We start from the raw sequence: 19,987 nt of genomic DNA on the forward strand, positions 1-19,987 counted from the left end.
AAACCAAGCGGCAGTATATTAATCACATCCATATCTAAAAAATTGTTACTCCCCACCCAAAGAATTTTCTTAACCAACAGAGGGGATCCAAAAGTAAGAACAATACAATCTCCAGAGAACGTTTTCCCACAATTACCCACCCACTGGACCCTTCTCGCCATCTTGAACTCACTGAACAGTTGGTCGGTTAAACCTGATCTACCCAACCAGTGGAGTGATTTATTTCTAAGTGTTTCCCAAGATTCTACTTCTGAAAGGCCTTTTTTGGTACGTTTGCCAAAATGATTATATATGGTGTGGCGGTGGGGGGTAAATCAAGGTGTTGGTCAGTACCCAGGTTAACCCAGTTAGGGCCTGAGGAGTTTGAAACTGGATGTTGATGGACCCGAGGGGCATGAAGAAAAGTAGTGGAACCTATGGTTTCTATAGTCCTCTTTGGGCCCCTAAACCTCTCACCTGAAATTGCATTATTTGATGGATTATTTTTCTCTATCTGCAAGGAAGAGTCCTTTATTGGGTTGTTTGCCGAATGGTTTGGAATGGTTACACATGTTGAGGAAGGCTCTTTATCCTCGATATTAGAGGAGCCTTTTTCCAGGGGACTTAATTGCACGATGTGCATATTTTTACCCTTGTTCGCCATTCCTTGTTGATATAAAAGGGATTTGGAATTGTCTCCTCCTTGCTTCTTGTTACTAGAAATAAGATCTTCAATGAGTGTTAGCCTGGACCCCATTTGATCCAGCCTAACTCTCAAATAGAGATCTAACCTTTCCATAAAGGTTGTTAAGTTCTTAATATCATTACTATGGGCATCAGATTTTCTGCTAGTCTCATCTCTGCCCCTAGAAGAACCTTTTCTTAATCCCACCCGTTTTTTTCCTTGGTGAGTATGTTTTAGTGTTATGAGCGATGTGTCAGTTTGGGTGTTTTTACCACTTTCACCTGTGGTTTTATCAATAGCTATACGCTCAACAGAGGTGGGATTTTTATGTTTCTTCTAGGGGGGTTGTAAGGAGGAGTCAGAATCACTTAGTATGATTCCTTCAGAAATATGCTGATTGCATCCATTAGGGGCACTTTTTGACGTTGTTATTTGCCTCGATACATCCAGAACCTCAGGTTGATCTAATTAGGAATTTGACCATGAAGTGCCTGCTTCGAGAGATTGTTCTACTGAGCTAATCTGCTTATCCAGAGCCCCCATTGCTCCAGTAAGATAGCTCAATAAGGTTTGCTGGGAGTCCGCATGGATTCGCTTTCCTCCACTGGACTTAGGACTAGGCATTTTCCTTTTTCCCATGCCAATTTCCAATAACCAAGTTTTGACAAAACATGGGGGGAAATATAAGAGATACAAATCTTGCTTAATAGCCCACCCCTTGTCTGTCAACAGATCCACAAACAGTTTTAAGTTATTATGTATAGATGATTACAAAACAGTCAGTTCCAGTCCAAGCTTGAGGCCAAAAAATAACGAAAGTCCCGCAAAATTTAATTAATAAAACATGCAAGAATAGAAACTTACTATTATGTTCTAACTAAATCAGGATATAAAAAGCCAAGAGAATGGGCCCAGCCCAGTCTCATCCGGGCAAGGACGGGCCCGCCCTTGGCTTCACCTGGGCGAGCCCGCGCGCGTCCCGGGCCACGGGAGCCCGCAGGAGAACTTATGGGCCTGCTCCCCTCCTCTCGCGAGACCGCGCTACCGCCTGGGAGCTGTAGTTCCGGCAGTCAGCGGTCCGCGACCGGGAGCGGGAACTGAAGCGGAGGTCAAGGCAGCACGTCTTCGCCCAACGCCGGAGTTCAGGAGCAGGGCAGGAGGCGGTCAAAGAAACAGCGTGGCGATCTAAACAATCCGGAGCAACAGGTAATGGCATCCCGCGCCACGGGAGCCTGCAAGAGAACTTATGGGCCTGCTCCTCTCCTCACGCGGGACCGCGCTGCCGCCTGGGAGCTGTAGTTCTGGCAGTCAGCGGTCCGCGACCGGGAGCAGGAATGGAAGCGGAGGTCAGGGCAGCATGTCTTCGCCCAACGCCGGGGTTCAGGAGCAGGGCAGCAGGCGGTCAAAGAAACAGCGTGGCGATCCAAACAATCCAGAGCAACAGGTAATGGCGTAATTTTCGGATACTATCAGTCTGGGTGCCGGGCTCCGTATTCAAACAGCTCCGCTCCATGGCTGGGGGGTTTCTCTCGGGGTCTAGCAGGCGACGGGTAGCGCTGACCACAATGATGCAACCGATAGCCGACAGGGGTATGGCAATGCCGGATTTTGAGTGGTACTATTTAGCAGCAAAGCTGCAGTGGCTCACTCAAGCGGTGGCTCAGGAGTTCCGGGGCCAGGGCGGACCTGCGGGATGATGGGTCCCACGCTATATCTTGTCCTTTATAGTACTTCAGCAGAGGCTGCGCCTTGGGCTGCTTACTAGTTAAGAACGGACGCTGAGATTATGCTGGTACCAGAGCCAGCACAGATCTGGGATTGTTCGCCTGTATGCCCCGGAGATTCCGCTGGCTATGTGTACCACCCTCCCGCATGGCAGGGACTGGACAAAGTTGGCCGAATGGGAGGAGTTGGGAGTTCAGATGCTGGGACACCTCTATGAAGATGGAGTCCTATTGCCATTTCAGGCTTTGCAGGATAAATATGGTCTCCCGAGGGGGGATTACTTGGTGCATTCAGCACTAGTCTCGGAAGTGCAACGTTACTTGAGGGCGGGATTATCGGAACCACAGACATCAATGGCATACTAATATGTGGTAATGGCTGCAGGAACCTTCAAGACCATTACGTGCCTTTATCGGCGCATGCTGACCGAGGGGCTGGAACCGTTGCGCGCTCTGCAGGGGAAATGGGAGGCGGACTTAGGCAGGGAGATCCCTGAGAAGACATGAGCCCAACTGGTGAGGAGGGCCTGTAAAAGCATGAGAAATGCCAGATTTCAAATGGTGCACTTTTATATTCTGCACAGAGAGTACTTAACACAAGCTTAGATTAACCAATATTTTAGAACGGACACTGCCCAGTGCCCGAGATGTGGTTTAGAGGGGGCAAATTTCCAGCATACGATGTTCATGTTTGGGAACGTATTGGGAGGAAGTGACTGAGTTGCGGTGTGGAATAACAGATCGTAACCTGGAACTTGATCAGGGCACTTGCTTACTGCACTGGTTCCCGCATACCTCTTAAATGAAGGTGATGAGCAAGTTTATAGACTTGGGCCTCTTATTGCCTAAGAGGGAGATTACTGCGCACTGGAAATCAGCAAGAGAGCCCAGCATGGGAAGATGGGGGGCGGAATTGCTCAAATGGGCATTGAGTGAAGGTACACTCAGACTACAACAGGCCATGCGAACAAATAACTAAATTAACACCAGAGGCATAAAGGGTTTTATATTTACTATCTGCAATTAATATTCTCAAATTTTTCTAGAGGGTGAATCTAACCCCCCTTCTAAAATGGTATTAAAATCCTAAATAATTTGTATGGAAGTCTTTCGCATTACCATATGCCTATTTCCCAACCATCTTTGAAGGAACCCAACTTCCCTTTAGAGTGTTTTTCAAATGATTTCAGTACTGGCCAGTTTTCTAACTTAGCAATTTTCTTTCAAGCCTGATAGTTTGCTCGGGAGGCACACAAGAGCAAGACAGAGCACAGTGGACAGGTGTGCAGGGGGAAGACGCATAAGAGGTATAGAGTAACATGGTTATGGGGTAGAGGAAGCAGCACACAAGAAAGAGAGCAATATGGAGTGCAAGTGTTTTGCGGTGGTGAAAGCACACAAGGGAGAGAGCAACTCAGTGTAGAGGGGGATGGTTTTCAGGAGGACAAGCATACAATATAGACCAACATCAAGCTAGAGAAGAGGGTTGTTATGAACCCAACGTTCCCCAATATAGGCCTAGGTACTTGCACAACCTTTTACCTACATTTGTCCTATCATTTTTCTACATAACAGGTTTGGTGCTGACCTTTTGCCTAGTTAGGAGCTGCATAAATGTTGTGTGGTTTTCTCTGAAAACTAGCCTCATTTATCATGCATGAGGATTCTCTGTATCACAACAGGATTACCATCTTCTGCATAATAACTCTGTGTAAGGGTCATCACCAACGTCATACTTGGCCGACATACCCACAGTACCATGGCACATCTAGGTAGAACCCTGAGGGTAAACTAGAGGAGAAAGACTTCCATGCTGGCACGTGACACTGTGGTCCCTGCACGCAGACACTCCAGTATGCAGTGGACTTGACATCCCTTGCGGAGTGTCCATCTCGAGACCAAGACGAGGTCCTTCGTTTTCCCACATCAGGTAATGGGTTGGCTCTATCCTAAGGGGATTCTTGGCTATACACCTATATACATTCTAGCTACACTTAGGTACATCTAGTTAGGGCTTGCATGCTAGGAGTATGCATTTTATTGTTATGTATCTATATGCCTGCATATCTTCATTGTTTTACCACTAAGGTAGAACTCTACCTTTTCTTTACCCTGCTGGTGCTTATAACCCTATACATATGTTTCTGTCTAATGGTTGTTGCAGCACACGTATTTTATACTAGAATGATGCTGGTTCAATAAATACTTATTGAAAACATCCCCACCGTTTATTCTGTACATCTCTCTGAGACAGAGTGAGCACGAGTGACTGAGCGAAAAGTACTGTACTGTTTCCACGATCCCTGAGGTGTCAGGGTTGTCATGTTTTATAGTTGCCAGAAAGGCGGGGGGCTCAAAATGGCGGCTGTGAGCTAGCTGGTCTACAGACTAACATATCCTTTGGGGGTGTTTGAAATCAGCCTGGACACCAATCCCTTAGTTTATATAGTCTAAACGTGCAGATCCTATATAGATTTGTAGGAACTACATAACAGGGTGACTAATTGCAGAGGGAAAGCACACATGTGAGTTAGCAACACAGAGCATGAAGGGGGAGCACATCAAGGAGGGGGAACATGAACCACAAATGCAGCGGGTATGGCGTAGTAAAAATTAAATGATCGAAAGAGCTGAAAAACACACAAATTCTCATGGTGTGCTTATCCAAAAAGTAGCAAGGAGTTTCCTAAAAGTGTGCAGTGGAAGGATATTATTCAGCTGAGCAAAGAGATCGTAAAGAGGATATGCTCCAGAGGAGGGACAAACAAAATGGAAAAAAGGAAATCTATGTAATAAAAAAGCAGGCAAATAAAAGTGACAAAAAGCCTATCAATGGTTAGTAATAGCTCGGCTGTAAGCCTAATGGAGGTTCTTTATATACCTGCAGCCGGTCTTTCGGAACCAGACACCTTGCGCTGTCTGGTAGGTGAGACCACCAAAGGACAGGAGAAGGATCAGTGGTAAGTTGCTTCACTCCTTTGCAAGTCTGAAGACGCTTTGCTGGTTCTCGGACTGAACCAAGGAGATAGACTTACCTGCATATGTGAATCCGCCCTAAATCACTGCAAAAATACACAATGCACTCTGAAGGAGAACATATTGTCCAGTAGCCCTGTGTTTGAAAGTATGATGTGCTTCTTATGGTTACCCCCACTTTTTGCTTGATGTTACACTGTTTTGACTAGTCTGACTGGAATCCTGCTAATCAGGACCCCAGTCTATCTGCTTTCTCCCTAAAATGTATTCACATGTACTTAAGTACACTCCAGATTGGATACTGGTGTACCCTTGTAAGCCCCTAGTATATGGTACACATGTACCCAGGACATAGGTACCCCCTGGGGCCTTCCATTGGCTGAAGCATGTATTATGCCACCCCTGAGAGGCCATCCCAAATGGAACTCCAGGTCTGCCATTGCAGATTGTGTAAGATGGTGCATGCACCACTTACGTTAGATATAGGTTTACTATGTCTATAGGTCACAACACTTAAAACCTATTAGTCACCCCTATAGCAGGCCTTAACAATCCTGAAGACAGGGTGCTGGGTTTTACATGAGAGGGTGCCCCTGCATGAGCGGATCCCCTCTGCAGCCTTCGGAGACCATTCTCTCGGGTTGTCTGTGACACAGCCAGACATATAGTTAGAGGTGCATTATATCTTCGTGGTAAATGCCATCTCGAAAACGGCTGAAACAAAACTTGTTGTGTTTGGTATCAAACACTTTGGAATCACACCTCCACACCAGTAACCAATGGGGGAGGTATGATTCCACCCTTCAGAAGCAAGCTTTGTGGGTCCCTGGTGTTCCCGGTACCAGCCTTCTCGACCCGGACAGCACAAAATGGTTGCTGTCGACCAGAGACACATTTTTGCCCTCCTGCTGCTGAGGCAAGCTCAAGCAGAGGAAGGCAGCACAATAGGCATTCTGTCACGGGGAGGTGTAATCACCTCCCAAACAGGATTTAGTGTATTGGAGCTGGGTGCGTGCACTTCCGAAGTGCCTGAAAGTCTGCACGAGGGGCTCATTTGGCTCCCTGTACATAGTCCAGCTCAAACCAATTCTGGGAGCCATTGGCTCCTGCTCTGGTGTGAAACTAAACAAAGGACATGGGAATAACCTCCCCACTGTCCTGACCCTCCCCTGAATCTTTCCAACCCTCTCCTGTGGGTACAAAAGGGCTTACCTGGCTGTAGGACCCTAGATTTGACGTGGACAAGATTCTGAACAAGAAACCACTGACCTTCGACTGTCTGGATACTCTGGACTTCGCCTGGGCCCGACTTTGTCTCCCTCTCCATCCAAAGCATTGTCTGTGCCTCTGCACCATACAGGCTCCGTGCAGGACCTGTGGAGCATCAAGGACATCCGGAGTATCTCCCTTGGGGTGAAAGAGTCACTCCCCTGCATTCGCAGGCATCGTAACGCAACTGACAGGTCTGCTGGTCCTGAGCTCCTGCAGACTCCGAAAGCTCAAGCAACACAGGAGGTGGGTTCCTACATTCCTTGAGGTCAAGCTTCCCTCTCACCAAGTTCGAGGCCAGTATTCCTTGTGGGGACCGCATAACCTGAACCCCTGTGCACAGCGTGCAAGTGCAAGTGCATATGCTTGCTGGTGTCCCCCCCAACTTCGTACATTGGGCTGTCGATAGCCCCAACCTCACATTTTGCACATTTCGTTCAAAGGACTTCATCCTCTTCACACTCCATGCACTGCAAGCTGTTTTGTGAAACTGCTAGAGGTCCTCTCGCGACTCCTGTGCCTTTGGCCTGTGGGTCCATTTGAGGGACAATCCTGATGTTCTTTGGCTCCCCTGGTTGCTCCAGGCCTGCACTGACTCCCCTTGCTGTGGTGAGTCCTCTGGTCCTTGCTGGACCAGACCGTAACCTTTCTTGACCTTCTTCATGGGTTGCCGTTGCCAAGGCTTGTTGGTGCTCCCGCCGGACACTGACCCCTCAGCACTCAACGTTCTTCGTGGGACAGCTCATATCGGCTCCTGGTCGTCCTCGACGTCTCCAGTTCCCTGCTGCTGTTGAGTCAAGGTCTCCTCTTTTACACCTGAAGCACCCGACATCGGTGAGCATTTGTATACCGAGCCCCTAGTCACTCCTGAGTGACCCAGACTCTGTCCCCTCTGCTTTCAAGTTCCTTCAACCAAGAATCCACCTGCGGATTCCACCGGACACCTTTCTTCTTTCCAGCAGTGGCATTAATTTGAAGACTCCCATTGAGAACTACGGCGGTTTCTGACGCCACTTCAGCTGTATGCACCCAGCTCCTCTGGGATAGGTAACTCTGGTACTTCTGTATCCACGGGTGGGGTGGCTCTCCAACCTTCTATGTTCCAAAGGGTTTCCTTGTAATCCACTGGGAAGGGTCCCTAAACTTTAAAATTGCAACTGTGACTCTCCCATTTAATTATATGTAGCACGCAGTTGTGTTCTGGTCGTCAAGCACTAAGTCACAGCTCACGCCGCTTAGAATTCAAACGGCCAGAAATGGCGGTCGTGCCTTTTCGTTCATGGCACCATTTCTATGGAACAAACTTCCCCTAAGTCTACGCACAACAACGGAACTCATGAGCTTCCGCAAAAAATTGAAAACATGGCTCTTCTGCTAACTCCATCCTCTGGCTCATTCTCCCTCCCCAGGACTGTCCGCATGCACCATGAGACTCCCTCGGGATGTGATATGTTGCGCAATACAAATATCCAGACTAGACTGCACCCATCCTCCGTGGGGTCCCTACTTACTCACCTTGGGTGGTTCCTTGGGGTCTCAGTGATTCTCTACTCCCTAGACACTGTCTTGGCTCGAGTCGTAGTTCTTATACCACTATTTTAGTATATGGTTTGGTCTCCCCCGGGAGCCCCCTGTGTATAAGTGCTACTTACGATTGTTTCTGTGCTACAGTATTGTGGGTTTTGTGTTTATCTGCATGGAGCAGATACTGTGAGATATTTAAGGTGTTATAATAATAAATATCTATTCTTAGAACTACTGTGTGGTTCGACTTTCATTTAACCAATAGTATAAGGTTGCATTCTGGCAAAACAATCTGCTTAACATTCCTTCAAGACTAAGCCTGAAGGTTGCTCTCCACAGCTACCACTTGGATAGCTTTCTAAAGGTTATCTTTGACCTCTTAAATCATCGTAAGGGTTGTCTGGACTGGTGCAAGATGCCCACTTTAATTGGTGAACATCATATACCAGGCAACCTTCCCACACCTTGGTTACCCTGCATATAAATAAACTGCAATGGGAAGAGCTTCACAAGCAAACATTTGTGTTTTTGTGGTACTCTTCCTTCTCTTGTTTGCTGAGACAATGGTGTTGTCCCTGTTGCCAACCTGCTGCTAATCATGAAAGCAGCAGCAATTCCTGGTTCTCCGTGCACAACAAATACTCCATCCCCCAACATATGTACCACTAATGTAAAAGAAGAAGAGGAGAGAGAAAGGACAGTTGCTGGTACCACACAGGAGGCTTCTCCTACAGGATCTGCTGCTACTGGTTTTCTGACCACTATTTGCACTCTACTTATGGCTCAGTTATGGATGGCTGAAAGAGAAAGGGAATGTAGATCAGGTACTGCAAAAAAATGTCTAAACTAGGTAGACATTCATCTGCAGACCTTACACTCCAGTAGCTTCTCAGCTACTCACTGTTCTTTACTTTGATCTTTGTGTTTCCTTTTGCAAAATATAACCAACAATAAAAAGTGCTATCACAATGCCCTATGTTCTCTAACGTATCTCTAAGACACTACCCTACTTATACACTCTGGATATTCTGTTCCCATCGGCACCCTTACTACCTACTTCTCATTGGAGTTTTTAGCCAAGTTCCAATTCATCAAACACCCTTGGAGGCTACATCACCTGGAAAGTTCTTAAGTTTTAAATCCCAGTTCTAAACTCAGTTCACAAGTTATTCTTCTTGCCCTAAAATGTAACCTTAACAGCACCACCGAACATTGTAAATGGTTGGTCTGAATTGATGTAGCGATCCGTGTTCAGGTCTTCTCCTCTAGAACTGCAGAAGTGGAAAGCTGTGATTGAGGATTTCGGCGGGGCTTTTATGGACCAACACTGCCCAGGATGAACATATGCATCTCTGACCACCTAAGAGAACAGGAGCACTCATGGGATGATGGAATCAACAAGTAAGAGTGGTCACTGGAACATGGTGTTGTTGCTCTTACTGTTCCTGGTTTTGGTCTCTGCCTTGCTTCCTGAATCACAAGTGCCCCACTGATTATGCCTCTTGACTACTATTGTGTAGAACTCCTTCCTGAACGGCCAATCGATTTTCAAGCCTTGTCGCTGCTTCCAACAAGCTGTGCCTTACATCCCAAATCATGTTGCTAAGGACATATTGTGCTGCGGCACACATACTTCCATACTGATAAATAGAATATTGTGACGTGTCACACACACAGACATAATAATCAATGGAAGCATTGCACAAAAGTCAGGTATGGAAGCATGAGATGGCGGGGTATCGTTTGCCCTAGACCCTATGGTTTCACAAGCATTATTAGTCATATTGTCGCTACTTACTGCAATCAGTAATGTCCTCTGACTTTACCCTCTCAATTCTTGTACCATGGAACTTTGTCCGACCCTGGAAACACACAGAGATCAACCCTCTCATGAAAAAACCTTCAGAGGACCCCACCGACCTCAAGAACTTCAGACCGATCTACATTCTCCCTTATCTGGCCAAAGTCATGGAAAACGCGGTCAACAGCCAACTCACCGCCTTCATCGAAGAAAACCACATCCTCGATTCCTCCCAATCAGGCTTCAGGAAGAATCACAGTACCAAAACCACTCTAATCACAGCAACAGACATCCGCACCCTCATTGACACAGGAGAGACTGTGGCCCTTATCCTCCTAGACCTCTCAGCGGCCTTCGACCCTGTCTCTCACCGCACCCTAGCCCGCAGACTCGACGACGCGGGAATCTGGAACAAGGCCCTCAACTAGATCCTATCAAGCAGAACGCAACGCGTCAGACTCCCTCCATTTCTCTCAGAACCAACTCCAACCAACTGCGGAGTCCCACAAGGATTCTCCATCAGCCGAACCTGTTTAACATCTACATGGCCCTGCTCGCATCTATCGTCAGTGCACACAGACTCAACATCAGATCGTACACAGACGACACCCAACTCATCCTCTCCCTATCCAATGAACCCAACATCACCAAATGCAAATTTCAAGACGGAATGGAAGCCGTCGCCAGATGGATGAAGAACAGCTGCCTTCAACTCAACACAGACAAAACAAGGTACTCATCATGGGTCCACACCCCGATGCCTGGAACGACACCTGGTGGCCTGCCCTCCCCCAAGGAATACACACGCAACCTCAAAATCATCCTGGACTCCGAACTCAAAATAGATTTCCAGATCAAAGTCATCACCTCCTCCTGCTACCACACCCTCCGCCTCCTCCGTAAGACTTTCAAGTGGATCCCCCCCGAACACAGGAAAACTGTCATGCATGCCGTCATCAGTAGCAGACTGGACTACGGCAACGCACTCTACGCCGGGATCAACAAAAACCTCACCCGCAAACTCTAGAACGCTGCCACCAGGCTAGTCTTCAACCTACAGCGCCACTGCCACATCAGCCAACTCCTACGGACCCTACACTGGATCCCCGTTGAGACGAGAAGCACCTTCAAGCTTCTCACCCACGCACACAAGACCCTCCACAACACCGGACCAGCCAACCTGAACCACCACCTCGCATTCCACGCTTCCCATCGCTCTCTCCCCTCGGCCCAGCTCTCCCTCGCAACGGTTCCTCTGATCAAGAAAAGCAGAACAGGAGGGCACCACTTCTTGCTCCTCTCGGCCAAGGCATGGAACTCCCTACTGCTCCACCTCCGACAGGCTGCATCGCTCAAGACCTAGCTCTTCCAGGATCAGCGGAACCCCCCCCCCCGCCGCACCCAGCACCTTGAGACCCGTCCTGGGTGAGTAGCCTGCACTTTAGGAACCCCTTATTGATTGATACACATCAAGGACTGCACTTTAGGAACCCCTTATTGATTGATACACATCAAGGATAATGTCAAAGGTTTTGGGACTCTGCTACTATATGATATTTCTCAGCCTGTTACAGTGTCCTGTAGACACTCTGTATTCTTCTTTTCTCCCCCCTTAAAAGTGCATCTGAGGTTCAGGTAAGGGCAGTTTTGATCCATCAAAACACTTTTTTCACGCACGCACATCCAATGTAATTTATCTTAAGAGTTGTTATGCCTATACATACAGTGCCACTATTTCTTTGCTAAAATTTGTTTTGGGCAGCACCTCCTTCGTGATTGAGTGCAGATGCTGATTGATTCTGTGCTGGTTTGTTTGTCATATTTGCAAACAAGCAACAAGTGAGCAAGACATTAAGCTCTTTTAAATGATGCGGTCTTATTTTCATGTCCTAATAGGTTCTTTTTTTCTTAGTTTTCTCTTTCTCTCACTCTTTGTCTTTTCTCTTTCCTCCTCCTCTCTCCTCCAGTCTACACTATAAAGAGTTCCTCATACACGGCCACTGCAGACATCTCCTTCTTTTGGCCCTTCTTACCGTTCTACTCCTTCCCTTCCTAGGCCTTATTACGCTCTCTGCTTCCTACACCCATCAATTCTCCTCAGCTTCCTACAAACCAGCAAAAGATGGTAGGTACCTACATATGGCAAGACCATATATGTCTCACACGCTTCCTATATGCTCGCACATGGATAGTCTTACACTTGCAGACATATGGGTTGATCTTTCTCTGCCATATGTGCATCACAGAAAATGGCCAAAATGCACTCCTACAACTTAGAACGAACCACAAACTTGCTCTAAATGTTACGTTTCTAATCACTCACTACCTTTCGCTTGAACTTCATTCCAGGTTGTAGTAACAAAACAAGAAAAAGGGCTTAACTCTGGTCCTCAACCCCCACAGTACATGTACAGACCACATGACAGACATGTGCTCTTTCATCCATAGCACTCCCAAGGAGAAGCACTCTTCTCTACTGCAAATTAACTTTACAGTCACATCAGAGGTATGGAGTGTTATATAAATGCAACTACAATACAATACACCATTAATTGGACTCAAACTTAATATCCTATATAAGCAACATATTCAAAAAATATATAAATTAAGACGTTCATACATTTAGGCAAGTTAGCTAAACACAACAAAATACTACGGGGCTAGCATCGTTTTTAACCCAGTCACAACTTCAAATACAATTATCATGCTTATATAGTAATAGACCTGAGAACAAATAACTGTGCCCACACTGTAATTTTATCCTAATGGACAAAGGTTTAAGTGCTCTCAGCTATTTTCACATGCACACTCGGTTCTCTTGGCTTTACTATGGGCTGTGTTTAGACAATGTGAAAGAGGTGTAAGATCGGCTTTTCCAATCTTTCAAGTTTGCTTTAACACTGGCCTTGACTTCTAGGTGCCCCTGGGATGACTTGGAGGCATCTCACTTTATTTCTGATCCTGGACAAATGGGGATGTAGGAGGATTTAGATGTATAAACTGCCGCCAGGAAAACCCACAATCAACAAAAGCGCAAGTAGCAGGGCTCTGTAATAACACAACAACAGGCAGTATGAAGATACCATGAGACTTGTAGTCAATGATGGGATTTGTGTATTTTGTTGGGTCTCCCATTCACCACAATTCTCTAGAAACATTGAAAGTCACAGACAATATCTAGTAATGAGCTTTACCAATGCCCATTGCATTCCTCAGCTTCAGACTTTACATTGAATAAATTGGCCTACCTCTGCCGTCAGCCTGAAATACTCATGGGTGTCTCACTGCTTTTCCAGCTGTAACTAGTTTTTTTTTTTTTTACAGAACAGACTGTTGTGTAACAAGCATCTTTAGGTACAACCAATTGGTCTGAGAACATGATTAAATTCTCCCTAGAGGAATTTAAAAGAAACATTCTACTGTTCTGTACTGAAGCCAATCTAAGACTAACCCAGAGCACACAACTCACCCGTAATCAACTTTCATATGCTGACCGTTGAAGAAGAAAACCGTGGAAGGAATAAAACTGATGTCAAAGTACTGGGTGTAAACAGTCACTTTATCTACATCCACAAGATAAATGGTTGCCATCTTACTCAGGTCATGGGCCTTCTTTGCAAGCTTTGTAAATGGAAAAAGGCAGAATGCGTCAATTCATTGTTTTTTAAGAGCTGAACTGTGCAACTGGTTACATATCTTAAGAACGAACTACATTTCGAAACATACTAACAATTCTACTTTTGGAAATTCCACAAAGATATCAAACAGTGCATTGTGAGGAGAATGGTCACGGTTACTTGCTTAAGCACGTTTTTGAAAAAAAAACATTTTTAAAGAGTGCATTGGAATTTTCATTAAGGTTGAGAAAAATAAATTCTTAAATGGTATGAATCGCAAAAAAAAATCTTCTTTGAAACTTACATTTTAAACATTTTTGCATGAAACATTCCCAGAAATCTTAAACAATTTATCATGCAGGAAGAGGTTAAGAGCAAACCATGGCTCAGCAATTGTGAGAAGTTTGCCTGGTATAAAACATAACATCACGTGTATTTGTAAAGCGCATGTTCACCCGGAGGTGTCTTGGAGCTGAATAACAAATGTTTCTTGTTACCCAACTCAATGGTACTCATTTTATCGACCTCAGATGGATGAAAGGCTGAGTGGACCCACCAGGATTTGAACGTGTGACCATGAGGTCGAACACAGGCGCCTGCAGTGGAGGCATTAGTCCACTGAGCCACCAGACCAGATGTCCACTAATTAAAGTGGGCACCTTGCACCAGTCCACAGAACCCTTATGGTGATTTAAGAGGTCAAAGATAACCTTAGACAGCTATCCAAGTGGTAGCAGTGAGGAGCACCCACCAGTCTTGAAGGAATTTTAGCAGTACAAAAGGGGGTGGTGATGGACGGAGCATCTGAACCAATCAAACACTCACACCCAGTCAACAGATCTGGGTTTAATCCATCACCGTTCTTTAGCCCACTCTGCCACCCCAGTTCAGACATGGCCATATGCAAATCAGTCTGACCCTGTACCTTGTTTCCGGTCCAGGGAAGGCATGGCTTGGCAGTTCGGGCTGAACTGTTCCCATGAGGCACAGGGTCAGACTGATTTGCATATGGCCATGTCTGAACTGGGGTGGCAGAGTGGGCTAAAGAACGGTGATGGATTAAACCCAGATCTGTTGACTGGGTGTGAGTGTTTGATTAGTTCAGATGCTCCGTCCATCACCACCCCCTTTTGTACCGCTTTGTTCGCCATAAGTTGGCAGGGTATGCTCAGACGTGAGTCCCTTGCTCACTTTGTCACTGGATTCAAGCAAACCTGGCTGAAGACGGCTGAAATGCCAGAAACCGGTACTAGGAAGCTTGTTTCCGGTCCAGGGAAGGCATGGCTTGGCAGTTCGGGCTGGACTGTTCCCATGAGGCACAGGGTCAGAATGATTTGCATATGGCCATGTCTGAACTGGGGGCGGCAGAGTGGGCTAAAGAACAGTGATGGATTAAACCCAGATCTGTTGTCTGGGTGTGAGTGTTTGATTAGTTCAGATGCTCCGTCCATCACCACCCCCTTTTGTACTGCTTTAAAGGAATTTTAAGCAGCTTGTTTTACCAGAATGCAACCTTAATGTATTGGTTAAATGAAAGGAGAACCACACAGTAGTCCTTCCTGGACTGGAAATATGCATCCAGGACCGTTTTCGGGCTTTCAGCCCTCATCTGCCAGGATAGCTTGACTCCAGTAGCATGGAGAGCACGGGACCCACTTCTGGGCATACCCATCCCACTCTGGGTGACAAATGCAAAAAGAACAATTGATGGACGGAATGCAGAACAATGTCATACATTCACCCCAGTGTAGAGATCTGGGCCTAAATCCATTTGTTTTGCTCACCATGCCATTCCAGTTTGGACCCAGCCATATGCAAATCAGTCTTGACCCTGTGCCCAATGGAAACAGTCCAGCCCGAACTGCCAGGCCAGGCCCTTCCTGGACTGGAAACAAGCATCCTAGGACCGGTTTCGGGCTCTCAGCCCTCATCAGCCAGGATAGCTTGACTCCAGTGGCATGGAGAGCACGAGACCCACTTCTGGGCATAACCATCCCACTCTGGGTGACAAATGCAAAAAGAACAATTGATGGACAGAATGCAGAACAATGTCACACATTCACCCCAGTACAGAGATCTGAGCTTAAAGCCAATGTTTTTTTTCTCACCATGCCATTCCAGTTTGGACCCAGCCATATGCAAATCAGTCTTGACCCTGCGCCCAATGGGAACAGTCCAGCCCGAACTGCCAGGCCAGATCCTCCCTGGACTGGAAACAAGAATCCTAGGACCGGTTTCGGGCTTTCAGACCTCATCAGCCAGGATAGTTTGACTCCAGTGGCATGGCGAGCACAATACAGTAGCACAGAAACAAACGTAAGTAGACCTAATACACAGTGGGCTCCAGGAAGAGACCAAACCATATACTAAAGTAGTGGTATAAGAACGACGACTCGAGTCAAGACAGTATCTAGAAGTTGTAGCATCGCTGGGACCCAAAGGAACCACCCAAGGTGAGCAAGTAGGGACCCAACTGAGGATGGGTGTAGTATGAGACACGACCGGGTGCTACCTACAATTAAATGGGAGAGTCGAAGTTGCAGTTTTAGTGTTTAAGGACTCTTCCCAGTGGATAACAAAGAACCCCTTTAGAACATAGAAGGTTGGAGAGCCACCCTACCTGTGGATACCGAAGTACCAGTTACCTATCCAAGGTAAGCCGGGTGCATAGGGTCGGAGTGGCGTTGGAAACCGCTGTCGTTTTCAAAAGGAGTCTTCAAAGAAATGCCACTGCTGGAAAGAAGAAAAGTACCCGGTGGAACCCACAGGTGGATTCTTCAAGGAAGGAACCTGAAAGCAGAGGGGACAGAGTCTGGGTCACTCAGGAGTGAACAGTGGCTCGGTAGACGAACGATGTTGGATGCTTCAGGTGCGAAGATGGAGACCTTGACTCAGAGGCAACGGGGACCAGGTGACGTCGAGGACGACCAGGAGCCGGATCCGAGCTGTCCCACGAAGGATGCCGAGAGCTGAGGGGTCGATGTCCAGCGGGAGCACCAACAAGCCTTGGCAGAGGCAACCCACAAAGAAGGTCAAAGAAGGTCACGGTCTGGCCCAGCAAGGACCAGGAGACTCACCATAGCAAGGGGAGTCAGGTCAGGCCTGGAGCAACCAGGGGAGCCCAAGAAAATCAGTATTTGTCTCTCAAAGGACCCACAGGCCGGAGGCACTGGAATCGCAAGGGGACCTCTAGCAGTTTCACAAAGTAAAAGTTTGCAGGGCACAGAGTGCGAGGAGGCCGAAGTCCTTGGTACGAAATGTGCGCAGAGGTTGGGGCTATCAATAGCCCAGTGCACTTAGATGAGGAACGCCAACAAGCATATGCAATTGCAAAAGTACGTAGTGCAGAGGGGTTCGGATTATGCAGTCCCCACGAGGGATACTGGCCTCAAACTCAGTGAGAGGGCAGCTCGATCTCAACGAACGTAGGAACCCACCTCCTGTGTTGCTGGAGCCTTCGGGGTCCGCAGGAGCTCAGGTTCAGCAGATCGGTCAGTTGAGTTACGGTGTTGCAAATGCAGGGGTGTGACTCCTTCACCCCAAGGGAGATACTTCGGATGTCCTTGATGCTCCACAGGTCCTGCACAGAGCCTGCATGGTGTTCAGGCACAGACGATGCTTTGGACGAAGAGGAAGACTAAGTCGGGCCCAGTTGTAGTCCAGCAAAGCCATGAGTGTCCAGACGGTTGAAGTTCAGTGGTTTCTTGATCACAATCTTGTCCACGTCAAATCTAGGGTCCTACAGCATGGTAAGCCCTTTTTTACCGACGGGAGAGCGTTGGACAGATTCAGGGGCCCCTCCCACGGGAGGGTCAGGACAGTGGGGAGGATACTCTCCTGTCCTTTGTCCAGTTTCGCACCAGGGCAGGAGCCAACAGCTCCCAGACCTGATTTGAACTGGACTATGCACAGGGATACCAAATGTGCCCCAGAAGCATCCTTTCAGGCACTTTGGAAGTGCACCAACCTAGCCACAATACACAAAATCTTGTCAGGTGGTCACACCGCCCTGTGACAGGATGTCTATTATCCTGCCTTCCCCTGCTCGAGCTGGGCTCTGCAGCAGGAGGGCAGAAATGCGTCTCTGGTCGGCAGCAACGATGTTGTGCTGCCCGGGTTGAGAAGGCTGGTACTGGAAAGACCAGTGACCCCACAAAGTGTGCTTCCGAAGGGTGGAATCATACCTCCCACAACAGTTACCGGCGTGGAGGTATGATTCCAAGGTGTTTGATACCAAAAATAACATGTTTTGTTGCAGCCGTTTGAGATAATATTTTACGCAAGCATATAATGCACATCTACCTATATGTCTGGCTGCATCACCAACAACCTGGGAGAATGGTCTCCAAAGGCTGCAGAGGGGCTCTGCTTATGCAGGAGCACCCTCTCATGTAAAACTCAGCACCCTGCCTTCAGGATTGTCAAGACCTCCTATAAGGGTGACTTATAGGTTTTAAGTTTAGTGACCTATAGATATAGTAAACCTATATCTAAAGCAAGTTGTGCAAGCACCAACTTACACAGGCTGCAATGGCAGGCCTGTAGTTCCATTTTACATGGCCTCTCATGGGTGGGATAATACATGCTTCAGCCCATGGGAGGCCTCTGGGGTACCTATGCCCTGGGTACATGTGTACCATACACTAGGGACTGGCAAGGGTACCCCAGTATCCAATCTGGAGTGTACTCAAGTACATGAATAACATTTTAAGGAGAAAGCAGATAGACTGGGGCCCTGATTAGCAAGATCCCAGTCAGACTAGTGTCAAAAACAGTGTAACATCAAGCAAAACGTGGGGGGACCAACGAAGCAGCCCCTACTTTCCTACAGCAATATACATTTTTAATTTGGAAAATACATCTTCAACTCATCTACTTCCCTATTTTTTTGTAAGACTTTGGTACACGGAAGCAGCCGAATCAGGTATCACCGATGAAGTGCATCTTCCTTGCTGTGCAGCCAATTAATTTGCTCACAAAGCATTTTCAGACCCACCATTCACTTTACACAATACCTGATAAGAACTGAATGATGGGTTAGAATGGAGAAAAAGGTGGCATGTGATGCAGGCTGTTAATCATTTCCACATGTTTTTGTCTTGACCAACTTAGCATTCCTTCAGCAGTCAAGTGTTTAGGGTAATTAATGGTTGTTTAAAATCATCAATCAAGATAGATTCAGACGTAGGTGTTCCTGGACATAGCTGGGGGGGGAATGATGGTGGTTGAATGAATGCACAAATGAGGATCTCTTTCTTCTTGCTAGTTACCAAGCTGCATATGCCTAATTATTGGCCCAGACTATCAACTCTGATGGAATACCCCAACTTAGCAAGAAACACCTTGTTAGAAAAAGGAACAGGGAAAAATGAGAGACTAAGTTCATTGGGCACAATATTTGCCTCCCTGCTTGAATATCTGAGCAAGGACTAGATCATATTTAAGAGTCTGTTTATAGTAGGTGCTTCAGAATTGAATTTGACCAAAGATTATACCTAAGCAGATCTGTTCTTTGAGAAGGCCTACAGGGCTGTCTCTGCTTGCTTAGGATGGCTATGTGAAAGATACACTTCCCTAGGTTGTCCATAAGAGATTGATCATTCTTATTCTAACTCCCAATTAATTTAAGATTATTTTTTTAAACATATTTTTATTGACATTTTGCTTTTTTCAGTGAAATGTTGTATCATATAGCAATTTCACAGAGTACATCTACTAGTATTTATCTCATAATGCATTGGTATTCATGCAGTTACTAGTCGAGTGTTCTGTTACTATGGAGGTCTTTGTACGGAGAATTGCTGAATATAACTGGGATGGGGTGCTCATAGAATGCTGGGTACAGAGATCGGATGAGGCCTTAGGGTGGCGCATTACCCGATGAAAGATGGTGCAGCGAGTTGCCAGGAGCGTGGGAGAGGGGGGGGGGGGCGGGGCGTGATCGGTCTAGGTACGAAGGTCTGGCTTACTCTTGAGGCGCATTACCTGGCGCTAATACCTGTTGGCTTTGAGTGTTCCCTACGGTGGGGATCTGGCATTCGTGTTCACGGCTTGTCCCTGTGGCTGTGTGGCTCGTGGTGTGTGAGGGACTCCCTCTGGGTCGTCGTGGGTAAGTGGTTGCTTAAATTGATTCAGTAGGATGGCCCAATCCATTGATATGGGGTGTTTGCGCATCCCTTTCACCTCTTCTTCTCTCAGTGTTTCTTCCTCCACCATTGCGCATTTTTTCACTGCACCCACTCATGCATCGATCGGGGGGCCTGTGGGGGACTGCCAGTGCATGGCTATGTTCCGTTTTGCTAATAAGATGGCCAGTGAGACAAACCTGAGGGGTTTCTGTTGTTTCTTTTTCTGGTAGATGCCCAGTGCACAGGTGTCCCATGGATCTAAATATAAGTCTTGGAGACGCGCT

General features: G+C 47.0%; 1 protein-coding gene across 5 annotated transcripts in view; it reads right to left on the minus strand.

Moving 5' to 3' along the window:
• TXNL4B (thioredoxin like 4B) overlaps nt 1-19,987 on the minus strand; it is a 176,331-nt gene that overhangs the window by 68,798 nt on the left and 87,546 nt on the right. For all 5 annotated transcript variants that reach the window (XM_078657769.1, XM_078657766.1, XM_078657768.1 and 2 more), the window contains exon 3: nt 13,428-13,579. In XM_078657769.1, coding sequence (XP_078513895.1) covers nt 13,428-13,579 — 152 coding nt within the window. The remainder of the gene's footprint in view (nt 1-13,427; nt 13,580-19,987) is intronic.

Source organism: Lissotriton helveticus, chromosome 8 (genome assembly GCF_964261635.1).
Source record: "Lissotriton helveticus chromosome 8, aLisHel1.1, whole genome shotgun sequence".
Taxonomy (NCBI): domain Eukaryota; kingdom Metazoa; phylum Chordata; class Amphibia; order Caudata; family Salamandridae; genus Lissotriton; species Lissotriton helveticus.